The 13,365-nt window shown below is 39.6% G+C and overlaps 1 protein-coding gene across 9 annotated transcripts in view; it reads left to right on the forward strand.

Annotated features, from left to right (window-relative positions):
- Window positions 1-13,365, forward strand: part of CEP192 (centrosomal protein 192) — a 152,933-nt gene that overhangs the window by 20,362 nt on the left and 119,206 nt on the right. For all 9 annotated transcript variants that reach the window (XM_053668827.1, XM_053668826.1, XM_053668825.1 and 6 more), the window contains 4 exons: window positions 4,004-4,124; window positions 7,200-7,348; window positions 8,633-8,777; window positions 9,105-9,235. In XM_053668827.1, the coding sequence (XP_053524802.1) occupies window positions 4,004-4,124; window positions 7,200-7,348; window positions 8,633-8,777; window positions 9,105-9,235 (546 nt within the window). The remainder of the gene's footprint in view (window positions 1-4,003; window positions 4,125-7,199; window positions 7,349-8,632; window positions 8,778-9,104; window positions 9,236-13,365) is intronic.

A 13,365-nucleotide genomic window follows, 5' to 3' on the forward strand; every position in this document is an offset into this window, starting at 1 on the left:
CTACTTATTTTCTGTACCTTCTCCCCCCTTCTCCTCCTCCCACTCCCCTGTTGCTAACCCTCCTTGAGATCTTCATTTCTATGTTTCCACTCCTGATCTAGCTGTCCTTTTAGTTTACTTTTATTTTAGGTGTGGTTGTTAATAACTGTGAGTTTGTTGTCCTTTCACTGTTCATGTTTCTTTAACTTCTTTTTTCTTAGATAAGTCCCTTTAACATTTCATATAATAAGGGCTTGGTGATGATGAACTCCTTGAATTTGACCTTATCTGAGAAGCACTTTATCTGTCCTTCCATTCTAAATGAAAGTTTTGCTGGATAGAGCAATCTTGGTTGTAGGTCTTTGGATTTCATGACTTGGAATACCTCTTTCCAGCCCCTTCTTGCCTGTAAGGTCTCTTTTGAGAAATCTGCTGACAGTCTGATGGGGACTCCTTTGTAGGTGACTGTCCCCTTAGCTCTTGCTGCTTCTAGGATTCTGTCCTTCATTTTAATTTTGGCTAATGTAATTATGATGTGCCTTGGTGTGTTCCTTCTTGGGTCCAACTTTTTTGGGACTCTCTGAGCTTCCTGGATTTCCTGGAAGTCTATTTCCTTTGCCAGATTGGGGAAATTCTCCTTTATTATTTGTTCAAATAAGTTTTCCACTGGTGGCTGTGCCTTTGCCCCTTCTGGTACCCCTATAATTCGGATGTTGGAGCGTTTAGAGATGTCCTGGAGGTTCCTAAGACTCTCCTCATTTCTTTGAATTCTTGCTTCTTCACTCTTTTCTGTTTGGCCATTATTTGCTTTCTTCTGGTCCACTCCATTGATTTGAGTCCCAGTTTCCTTTTCATTGCTCTTGGTGCCCTGTTCAATTCCATTCATTTCAATTAGTTTCGCCTTCATATATTTGTCTAATTTGTGGGTATAATCAACCAGTTCTGTGAGGATCCTGATGACCAGTGTTTTAAACTGTGCGTCTGTGAGTTTTGCTATTTCTTCATAGCTTAGATCTATAGGCTCTGGGGCTTTGAGATCTTGCGCCATTTTTGGTCTGTTCGTTCCCTTTAAGTGTGAGAAGCGGCGCCTTGGACTCCCAGGTCGCTGGGTTGTGATGCTGTATGTGGGGGCGTGGTCAGAGCGGGGGAAATGGCGGTACCCTCTGCTGTTTTGCACAGCTGGGTGAGGAGCAGCGCCTTAGGTGGTTCCCCTGGGCTGGGCCACTCAGAGTCGCTGGGTTATGATGCTGTATGTGGAGGTGGGGTCAGAGCAGGGAAATGGCGGCACTCTCCCTGCTGCTTGCCGCGGGAACCTGCTGGGTCCCGGTCCAACCGCCCACTCCCTCGCCTGTCCACCTGCGCACAAATGCGCGACCACAGTCAACACGCAGCCCCGCTCCCCCGCTGTCTCCTCCGCAGTCGCTCGCCTGGTCGCTCGCTCCATCGCTCACTAGGTCCAACCCTGCGCCTGGATTCCATGCATCTGAGTCCGTCTGACCGAGTCCTCCTGTGCAACCCCGTTTCACCAGCCGCTGGTTTCGCCCCTTACCAGTCAGGCTGAAGAATTTGTTGTTAACGGACTTCCGAAAAGTTCAATTTTCCGTGTTCTGGCTGTGTTTTCAGTTGCTAATATTTAGTTGTCTCTAAACTTGGTTGTGTGAGAAGGCACGGCACATCCACCTATGCCTCCATCTTGGCGGAAGTCCCTATTTGTACTTCTTAATCCTCTCACCTCTTTACCCATTCTCCTCCTCCTCCCTCCCATGTGGCAACCTTTCAGTAACTAACTTCTTTTCTCTTGGTTTTAGGATTCTCTTTTTATCTTTACCCTTTGGCCTTTTAATAATTATGTGTCTTGGAGTGGGCCTCTTTGCGTCCATCATAATTGGGACTCTCGGTGGTTCCTGGAGCTGCATGTCTATTTTCTTCCCCAAGTTAGGGAAGTTTTCTTTCCCTATTTTTTCAGATAGATTTCCAATTTCTTGCTCTTTCTCTTCTCCTTCTAGCATTCATAAGAGGTTAATGTTGGACCTCTTAAACTTGTCTTAAAGGTTATTTATACTATCCTCATTTTTGGGGGATTCTTTTTTCTTGTTCTTCTGCGTGGTTGCTTTTTTTTTTTTTTGGCTACTTGTGTTCCAGAGCATTGATTCGATTCTCAGCTTCACCCATTCTACTGTTTTTTCCCTGTTAATTGTCCTTTATTTGTTTTTTTTAAAAAGATTTTATTTATTTATCTTTAGAGGGGAAGGGAAGGAGAGAGGGAGAGAAATATCAATGTATGGTTGCCCCTTGTGCGTCCCCTGCTGGGAACTGGCCTTCAACCTGGGCATGTGCCTTGACTGGGAATTGAACTGTGGTTGTTTGGTTTACAGGCCCGTGCTCAATCCACTGAGCTACACCAGCCAGGGCAAATTGTTCTTTATTTCAATTGGTGTATCCTTTGCTTCTGAGTGAGTCTTTTTTATGCTGTTAAGGTACTCACTAAATTCCTTCCGCATCCTCATAACCAGTGTTTTGAATTCTGCATCCGATAGATTGCTTATCTCCATTTTATTTAGCTGTCTTTCTGGACTTTTGATCTGTTCTTTCATTTGGGCCATGTTTCTTTGTCCCTTTATTTTGGCATCCTCCATGTTTGTTTCTATGTATTAGATGGAGCGGCTTTGACTCCATGTCTTGGTAGTGTGGCCTAATGTAGTAGCTGTTCTGTAGGGTCCAGTGGCACAGTTTTCCCTATCACCCAAACTGGGTACTTGATGTGCAGTTTTCATGTGGGTTGAGTGTACTCTACCCTTGTAGTTGAGTCTTGGTTGCTGTTGGCAGGTCAATGGGAGGGATTTACTCAGGGCAGTCAGCTGCAAGCATTTACTGTGACCACTGTTGATCAACCTCTGCCCTCCATGGAGGATCATCTATGCAGGGGCAGTGTGGTGGTGCCCTAACATGGTCTGTACCTGTTCACTGGGTACATTGCATCCTGGGATTTCCTGGGTGGTATAGGCTCAGGTCCACCCCCACCTTGTGTTTTGCCTGAGCTGTAAAGCAATCTCAGATGACTGTTACTTATGCTGGACTAGGTGACTCCCTGTGGAAGCCAAGCTGTGACTCTACTCTGGCTGCCACTAGGTCTCACTGAGACCAGCTGTTGCTTGTTTAGTAGGATTAGGAGCCAAGACCAGCCATTCTTATGTTCTTATGGAAAAGCAGCCTGGATGGGCCTGTAAATTGAGTGGAGTAGAGCCTCTGTGGATCTCCAGGATGGGTCAGACACTGTTAGGCAGGTTGATGGAGTCCCAGATATGGCACCAGCCTACAGACTGTACAGGGGCAGGCTCAGCAAACAGACAATGTCCTCTGCTCGCCCTGATGCCAGAAACCTCAGTCTCTCCCTTAAAACCACTGCTGCCCTTCAAGCAGCCACCCCGGTCCTAGAGCTCAGAGGGAGTGAGTCTGAATAGGTAAGTCAATGTGTGGGTTCCCCACGAGGAACTGGTGAGGGCTCCTGCAGCCTCCTTCACTGATTTAATCCCCGCTGGTTTTTGTAACCAGAAGTTGTGGGGACTTGTCTTCTTGGCACTGGAATCCTGGGCTCTGGGGCTTGGTACGGGACTGGGACTCCTCAATTCCAAGCTGTGGGTCCTGAATTTTTATCCAGGTGTGTATGGGGCCAGCCCATTCTGCATCTGTGTCCTTCCTACCAGTCTTAATGGATGTGGTTTCCTCAATTCCATAGTTGTCAGACTTCCATTCAACTTGATTTCTCATGTTCCTGAGTTATGGTGGTTCTATATTTTAGTGTAATTTTGCTGTGGTTGTGCAAAGAGGTGAGCCATGTCTGCCTATGTTGCCATCTTTACTGGAATCCCCAGAAGAAAGTTAGTGCATGCAAAACAACTAGGCTTTCATTGCCTAAATTGTGAATTACAGATACTGAGCATATTGGCCGTCCTTTTTGCAGCCTTGTGCTATGGTGTTCAAAGCAGTGAATATACTTCTCTTACATGCGCTTTATTTCTTACAGATTGCTCATCATGATGCTGGAAAACATTTTGAAGATGAGAATCCAAACAATGACTTAAGCCATGCTAGTTTAATAGAAAATGAGAAACTTATGTCACTTACAAGCTTAGAAGATTCTTCTGGTACTGTAAAGTAATTTGTGTTTTCCTAGCCCTTACGTTGCTATTTCATGTCTCTCTGTTTCTTGATTGCAATAGTTTTTATGCCAGCTTTTTGTTTCTTTGCCTTCTCCTTTACTTCTTACTCACCAGCACTCAAATGGCCACTTTTGTTAAGTGATGGAATTTTAAAAATATTTTTATGTATCAATCCTGATACGCTTATCCGAGTTTATTATAATAAGGGTATGAAGTAGTAGCTCTAGGTTCACCACAGTGTAAAGCACTATGTTGAGAAATTGGGTGAACCATGAAATATTTAGTCTCTGCTTTCTAAAAGACCTGCCAAGTAAGAAAAGAGATGCATAGCTAAACATCCCATTGTGTTATGCATATCTCAACAGTATAACTTGTACGTAAACCATGGGAGGGTGAGTAATTCTGATTGGAGAAAATAACTGAAGCGTTACTGAAAGAGGGTACAGTTTTTCCTCTTGAGAAGGCCTGTGAAAGGCTTAATGTAGACATGGGAAGAGAAGTACATTACAGGAAGCAGGAACAACTTCAGCAAAAAGCACTATGGGGTAGAGGGCATATAGAACATGTTTGGGAAATAGCCAGTGGTTTTGTGTGACAGATTTACAGTACTTTTAGGAGTCTGAATTTGGGAATAATCCAGAAAAGTAGTCTGGGGTCAAATTATTCATGACTTTGAAGGCCAGGCCGATGGACTGAGTGGGATCAATAGAAACTAAATTCAGGACAGGTTTTGATGTGATAGTTTTTTAGATAATTTTGAATGGTGAAGTTGTGAATAAGGAATTGTCGACCTGAATTTATATAGATATTTGTTTTAGTAGGCTAGAGTCTTAGAGGTAAGTTAACTAAGTCAAATCTTGTGAGCATTTTTAAGGCTCTTAATGTTGATTGCAAGATTCTCTTGAAAAGGCAGTGATAACTTACAATACCATTACTAGGGAATAAGTGTTGTAGTTTCCTTTGTCCCTGCTGCCTGTTTGTTAAAATTAAAAAATATCACTGCTCCCGACCCCCCAAAAAAACAAAACCTAAAAATCAACACAAAACTACCAGTACTGTTTTATTTATTTATTTTCAACTTTCTGGTTTTGGTACAGGTTGAATATTTTTAATTATACCTATTAATGCTCAAAACTCTGATATGTTATTTTTTTCTTAATTTCTTCTTTCTCAGGATATCAGATATCGTTTGATGTTTCACTTTACAGTTACTGATTAATTCACCTTTTTAAACTTTTACGATGGGCTTGTCTATCCTTTTTTGATAGAGTTACCCATTCGCTGCCACTCCATCTTCATTTTCATTTTTTTAAATTATATTTTATTGATTATGTTATTACAGTTGTCTTGGTTTTTTTCCCTCTTTCTCCACTTCCACCCAGCACCCCTCACTCCTAACAGGCAGTCCTCCACCCATTGTTCACATCCATGGGTCATGTGTATAAGTTCTTTGACTACTCCGTGTCCTACACTGTGCTTTATATCCCCATGGCTATTCTGTAACTGCCAATTTGTACTTAACCCCCTCACCTCTTCACCCATTTTCCTCTCCCCACTCCCATGGGAACCATCTTGTAACTAACGTCTTTTTTCTTGGTGCTTTTAAGAGTCTCTCTTTATATTTTAACATATGTTAAAATATATGTTATATGTTAAAATATATGTTTATATGCTAAAATATAACATTTGACATGTTATATTTCATATGTAATATAACATTCCACTTCATTGGGCCACTTCATTTTCTGAATAATCCACCCTTTTCCCAATTATCTTTAATGCCATATTTATTATACCCTAACTTATGGTACATGCCAGGATTTATTTCTGTGTTGCCCTATCAAAGAAAGTTAAATATTTTATGAAGTCTGCCCGGAAAGTATCCAGCCATGTACTATGAAAAAGAGACATTTATTGAAGAAAATAAAAGACACAAGAAATATTGTACATAGGACAGTGATGTCACAGTCTCTTTAAAATTAAGCACCTTGGGACCTCAAGCAGTTCTCCCAGTCACCATTACTTGCCCCATTATATTTTCTTGAATCTCATCAATGGTCTGAAATATCCTCCCTTTCAAAGATAATTTTAATTTGGGGAAAAGCCAGCAGTTGCAGGGTGCCAAATCTGGGCTGTAGGGAGGCTGAGTTATCTGAGTGATTTGATGTTTTACCACAAAGCTCTGCATGAGATGTGATGCATGAGTGGGTGTGTTGTAATGAAGCTGCCAATCGCCAGTTGCCCAGTGCTGTGGCCTTCTGAATCATCAGAATAGTTTCCACAGAGGGATGTTCAAGCTTAAAGCAAAATTTGATGCAGGTTCATTGTATTTGCTTAGTCTCTTAAATGTAACAGTCACACAATATACAAGCTCACTCAGTGGCACCTGCTGCCCCCAATGACTAGTACAGTGAAGTTGTCATTGTTCACACATGCACATTCCAGTCCACTCTCCATGGTTGCGAGGTTATATCGATGTGTCACAAACTGTTCTTGTCATATTAACAAAGGCTGGACTTTTTCTGGACAGACCTTGTATAAACACACAATATAATATTATTGAGCCATAAAAAAAAGAATCAAATCTTGCCATAACAACATGGATGAACCTTAAGGGCATTGTGCTAAGTGAAATAAGTCATTCTGCAGAGGAAAAAGCAAAATTTGAATCAGATTTGTGGTTCTACTCAGTCATTTTGAATGCTATAGCTACACAGTACACATGCTCATTTATCAGCATCAACCACCGCCATTGACAAATACAGTGAAGTCATCATTGTTAATGCATGTGCATTCCAGTCCACTGTCTTTGGCTGCCAGGTTCTATTGATGTCACCCAAACTGTTCTTGTTATATTAATAATGGCTGGAATTTTTCGGACCAACCTTGTATATTGGAATGCTTATAATAATTCATAGACTGAAATTATAAGATTTTCATGTCAAATGTTAAAACAAATTCACATAAACCATTGACTTATATGTGTTATCAACCTTTGATTAAATTATAGTTAAATCAGTACTTTAAAGCCTGTTCTGTTTTTCCTCCATTTATTAATAGATGGTGATATTGATGATGAAGAGTTTTATGATGATCATTTGGAGGCTTATTTTGAGAAACTGGCAATTCCAGGAATGATATATGAAGACCAAGAAGGACAGAAACTTCCAGAAAAGAATTTTAAGTTACCTATAGGTGATTCTAGTGAGGTATGTTCCATTTGTTATGGGTTTTCAGAAATTCAGTGTTAGAAAGTTATTAATGGTCTCTTTGGATATTAACATAGAACTTAAGCTTTTGTTTTATTTGGACTCTTTTTCCTTTTTGTAAACTGATGATAAACACTTTTTCTGCCTTCTTTTACCTTTTCATTCACATACAGAAAAATTAGAAGAATAGTACACTGAACATCTGTAACATCCCATGTCTAGATTAACTGATTATTAATATTTTTGCCATTTTTGCATTTTCTTTGTTCCCCCATAAGTGCTTTATTCCTGAATCATTTGAAAGTAAGTTGCAGATATATGACATTTTACCTTTGTACTTCAGCATTTATCTCCTGTAAATAAGAATACTTTGCTATAAAATTTCAATTGTTATCTAACTTTGACACAGTAATTTAAAGTAATATACAGACTATATTCAAATTTACTTAGTTGTCTCCAAAATGTTTTTTATTTTTATTGTTTTCTGATCCAGATTTAATCAGAATTACACAGGCATTTGGTTGTCGTGTCTCTGTTCTTTCAGTTTGGTGTAGTCCTCTCAGGTCATTGAACTATTTGTTTATGTTCATCCAAGGACATGTTTATTGATTTTACACAGAGGGAAATGGAGGGAGAGAAACAAGATATTGGTTATATCTTGTATGACGTGTTCTGACTGAAGATCAAATCCTCAGCCTAGACATGTGCCCCGACTAGGCTCTAATCTATGACCTTTCAGTTATTGGAAGATGCTCCAACCAACTGAGCTACACTGGCCAGGGCCATTAATCTATTTTGTAAAATCTAGACCTGTTGTTTTGTAAAATGACCCAATTTTCCTTCTCCTGATTGCATGAAATTTGGAAAGAAGTCAAATTAAACATTTTATAAATAAACAGATTAAGATTTAATATGGGTGATGTTCTGTGCATATCATAGCATCACTCGAGATATTTAAGTCTGTTTGTCCCAATATTGGTGAAGCCGTGTCTGATTATCTTGGTTAATATGTTGGCCAGTATCTCCTTAGGAAGGTGCCTTTTCTCCCACTTTGTTGTAGTAAGTCATTGTGGATGAAGGTCAAGTGAACATTGTGATTCCTGAATGGTTCTTTATGAACTGGTTTTATTATCATTTCTGAGGCCTCCTAGAATTAATGTTTACATTGGTGATTACATTAACTATCTGGTATTCTATAAAGATGACATTTTCTGCTTCCCATATTTTACCCATAAAATGTTTTTAACTTTAAAAATTCATAAAGCTAAGATACTCTTTTAACAGGCAAACGAAAATGGTAGTTTAAACTGTAAATCTCAGTCAGAAAATAACAGCTGTCTGATTTCTCATGTGTCACACTCTTCAAGAAATTCTGAAACAACTCACAAAGAGTCTGAGGAAGGGCATGATTTTTGTCTACCTGGGATCAGTAAGTATTGATATAATTCCTTTGTTCTTAAATTCTACTTGACTTTGCATTTTTACAAAAATACTAATTTTTTTGGTATGATTTAATATGTATTAACCTTTTTGTGTTCCCCAAAATCCTGACAATTTAAAACTTTTCAGAGTGCTTTTTTTCCCACATTTACCATCGCCTCATGTTGTTGATTACTTTCTCTCATGCCAATTGCTATATTTGTCGTGTGAATGTTAAGTATTAGGTTTACATAAAATAAAATGAATAGCAAAAAAAGGTTATTACATTAGATTACTGAAACTGACTTTGCTTTATTATTATTTTTATATATTTTAGGTAATTCTATAGGTAATAGAAACAGTAGAAGGCATGATGGTGTGTTACCATTTTCCTCTAATACTTTGAGAATTGAAAAAGAGAAAAAAAGTGCAGAAAGTTCGAAGGGTAGTGTTTTGCATTGTGACAAAGTAAGTTTATTTGTATTTTCTTTAAATTTTTTATGCAAAGATACAGTCTTTGTATAATAGCATTTTTATTTATTTTTAAATAACTTTACTTTTTAAATAATTGACAAACAGTATAAGTTTCAGATGTACAACTGTGATTTGACATTTATATATACTATGAGTAATAACCCCAATAAATCTAGTACCCATCTAGCACCACATATACTTAAAACAGTATTTTTTTTAAATTTTTTATTGATTATGCTGTTACAGTTGTTCTATTCCCCCTTTCATTCCCCTCCACCCTACCCCCCATCACCACCATTACCCCCCCTTTAGTTTATGACCATGTGTCTCAATTCCTTTAGATTCTATATTTCCCATGCTATTCTTGCCCCCCCCATCTATTTTCTATCTACTGTCTATGCTACTTATTTTCTGTACCTTCTCCCCCCCTTCTCCTCCTCCCACTCCCCTGTTGCTAACCCTCCTTGAGATCTTCATTTCTATGTTTCCACTCCTGATCTAGCTGTCCTTTTAGTTTGCTTTTATTTTAGGTGTGGTTGTTAATAACTGTGAGTTTGTTGTCCTTTCACTGTTCATGTTTCTTTAACTTCTTTTTTCTTAGATAAGTCCCTTTAACATTTCATATAATAAGGGCTTGGTGATGATGAACTCCTTGAATTTGACCTTATCTGAGAAGCATTTTATCTGTCCTTCCATTCTAAATGAAAGTTTTGCTGGATAGAGCAAGCTTGGTTGTAGGTCTTTGGATTTCATGACTTGGAATACCTCTTTCCAGCCCCTTCTTGCCTGTAAGGTCTCTTTTGAGAAATCTGCTGACAGTCTGATGGGGACTCCTTTGTAGGTGACTGTCCCCTTATCTCTTGCTGCTTCTAGGATTCTGTCCTTCATTTTAATTTTGGCTAATGTAATTATGATGTGCCTTGGTGTGTTCCTTCTTGGGTCCAACTTCTTTGGGACTCTCTGAGCTTCCTGGATTTCTTGGAAGTCTATTTCCTTTGCCAGATTGGGGAAATTCTCCTTTATTATTTGTTCAAATAAGTTTTCCACTGGTGGCTGTGCCTTTCCCCCTTCTGGTACCCCTATAATTCGGATGTTGGAGCGTTTAGAGATGTCCTGGAGGTTCCTAAGACTCTCCTCATTTCTTTGAATTCTTGCTTCTTCACTCTTTTCTGTTTGGCTATTATTTGCTTTCTTCTGGTCCACTCCATTGATTTGAGTCCCAGTTTCCTTTTCATTGCTATTGGTGCCCTGTTCAATTCCATTCATTTCAATTAGTTTCGCCTTCATATATTTGTCTAATTTGTGGGTATAATCAACCAGTTCTGTGAGGATCCTGATGACCAGTGTTTTAAACTGTGTGTCTGAGAGTTTTGCTATTTCTTCATAGCTTAGATCTATGGGCTCTGGGGCTTTGAGATCTTCTTGCGCCATTTTTGGTCTGTTCTGGCCCTTTAAGTGTGAGAAGGGAGCCTTGGACTCCCAGGTCGCTGGGTTGTGATGCTGTATGTGGGGGCGTGGTCAGAGCGGGGAAATGGCGGCCCCCTCTGCTGTTTTGCACAGCTGGGTGAGGAGCAGCGCCTTAGGTGGTTCCCCTGGGCTGGGCCACTCAGTCGCTGGGTTATGACGCTGTATGTGGAGGTGGGGTCAGAGCAGGGAAATGGCGGCGCTCTCCCTGCTGCTTGCCGCGGGAACCTGCTGGGTCCGGGTCCAACCGCCCACTCCCTCGCCTGTCCACCTGCGCACAAATGCGCGACCACAGTCAACATGCAGCCCCGCTCCCCTGCTGTCTCCTCCGTGGTCGCTCGCTTGGTCACTCACTAGGTCCAACCCTGCGCCTGGATTCCGTGCACCTGAGTCCGTTTGACCGAGTCCTCCTGTGCAACCCCGTTTCACCAGCCGCTGGTTTCGCCCCTTACCAGTCAGGCTGAAGAATTTGTTGTTAACGGACTTCCGAAAAGTTCAATTTTCCGTGTTCTGGCTGTGTTTTCAGTTGCTAATATTTAGTTGTCTCTAAACTTGGTTGTGTGAGAAGGCACGGCACATCCACCTATGCCTCCATCTTGGCGGAAGTCTAAAACAATATTATTGAGTATATTCCTCATGCCATACTTTACATCCCCGTGGCTATTTTGTAACTACCAATTTATTCTTCTTAATCTATTCACCATTTCACTTCTCCCCATAACCCCCCATTATGCTGGCAACTGTCAAACTGTTCTCTGTGTCTATGAGTCTGTTCCTGTTTGGTTTGTTCCTTTATTTTGTTATTTAGATTGTGTATATAAGTGAAATCATATGGTATTTGTCTTTGTCTGACTTAACTCACTTCACATGATACCTTCCAGGTCCATTATGCTGTTGTAAATGGTAAGATTTCATTCTTTTTTATGGCTGAGTAATATTACATTATATATATCTACCACTTCTTTATCCATTTGTCTGTTGATGGCACTTAGGTTGCTTCCATGTCTTGGATATTATAAATAATGCTACAGTGGACATATGGGTGGATATTCCTGTTTGAATTAGTATTCTAAATTGTTTTGAATAAACACCCCAAAATGGAATTGGTGGGTCTCTTTGTCTCTTGTTGTATAGCCTTTGTTTTAAACTCCATTTTATAAGTGTTGTTGTACCAGATCTTTTTTTATTTCTATTTTCATGAAGTATCTTTTTCTATCCTTTTACTTTAAGTCTGTGTATGTCTTTTGATCTGAATTAAGTCTCAAGACAATATATGGTATGGGCATTGTTTTCTCATCCATTCAGCCATCCTGTGTCTTTTGATTAGGGTATTTAATATATTTGCATTTAAAGTAATTGTGGATAGATATGTACTTCTTGCCATTTTATTGCTCATAGTTTTGGTGGTTTGTTTCTTCAAAAGGATGCTTTAACATATCTTGTAATACTGGTTTGGTGGTGATGAAGTCCTTTAGGTTTTTTCTTGTCTGGGAAGATCTGTTCTTTGATTCTAAATGAGAGCTTTGCTAGGTGTAATAATCTTGGTTGTGGGTCTTTCCTTTTCATCACTGAATATTTCTTGCCAATTTCTTTTGGCCTGAGAAGTTTCTGTTGAGAAATCAGCTGACAATCTTACGAAAGCTCCCTTGTAGGTAACTAACTGCTTTTCTCTTGCAGTTTTAAGATTCTTTGTATGTCTTTAACCTTTTGCATATTAATTATGATGTGTCTTGGTGTGGGTTTCTTTGGGTTCATTTTGTTTGGAACTTTGCATTTCCTGGAATTGTATGTCTGTTTCCTTCACCGGGATAGGACACTTTTTCATCACTACTTTTTTTAATAGTTTTTTAATTCCTTGCTTTCACTTTTCTCCTTCTAGCACCCCCCATGATATGAATGTTGGTATACTTGAGGTTGTCCTAGAGGCTTCTTAATACTATTCTCATTATGTTGGTTTCTTGTTTTTTGATGTTCTGATTGGGTGTTTTCTGCTTTCTTCCAAATTTCTGATTTGATCCTTTGCTTCATCTACCTTACAGTTATCTCCCTGTAATGTATTCTTCATTTCAGTTATTGTAGTCTTAATGTGTTAGTGGTTTTTTTCTTTCCTACATCTTTCTTGAAATTCTCACTAAGTTCATCTACTCTTCCCCTAAGCTTGTTGAGGATTCTTACAGACAGTGTTTTGAACTCTGTGTTTGGTATATTCTTTGCATTTTATTTAGATCTTTTCCTGGAGTTTTGTTCTGTTCTTTCATTTTGGATATGGTTGTTTTGTTACCTCATTTTTGCTGCCTTCCTGTTTTGCTTTTTATATATTAGTTAAAGCAGCTACATCTTCTGATCTTGGTAGAGTTAGCCTAATGTATTAGGTGTCCTATAGGGCCCGGTGGTATATCTACCCTGCTTACCTGAGCTGGCTGCTCCAGATATAGTACCCTCCATGGTCCGTGTATACCGTCCTGTTTTACTTGAGCTTTAATTATTGTTGGCATTTCAGTGGAAAGGATTTACCCCTAGGCTGATTGACTATAGCAGAGAATCTGCTGTGCAAGGGTAACCCCCCTAGAGCAAGACTTGCTGCCAAGTTGTTGCGGAGTGCAGTGTGTCACTCAGGGAGTTGGTTGGCTGATGATTCAGTATGGTGAACCTGTCCAAAA

Source organism: Artibeus jamaicensis, unplaced genomic scaffold (assembly GCF_021234435.1).
Source record: "Artibeus jamaicensis isolate MK-2021 breed Jamaican fruit bat unplaced genomic scaffold, CSHL_Jam_final contig_511, whole genome shotgun sequence".
Taxonomy (NCBI): Eukaryota; Metazoa; Chordata; class Mammalia; order Chiroptera; family Phyllostomidae; genus Artibeus; species Artibeus jamaicensis.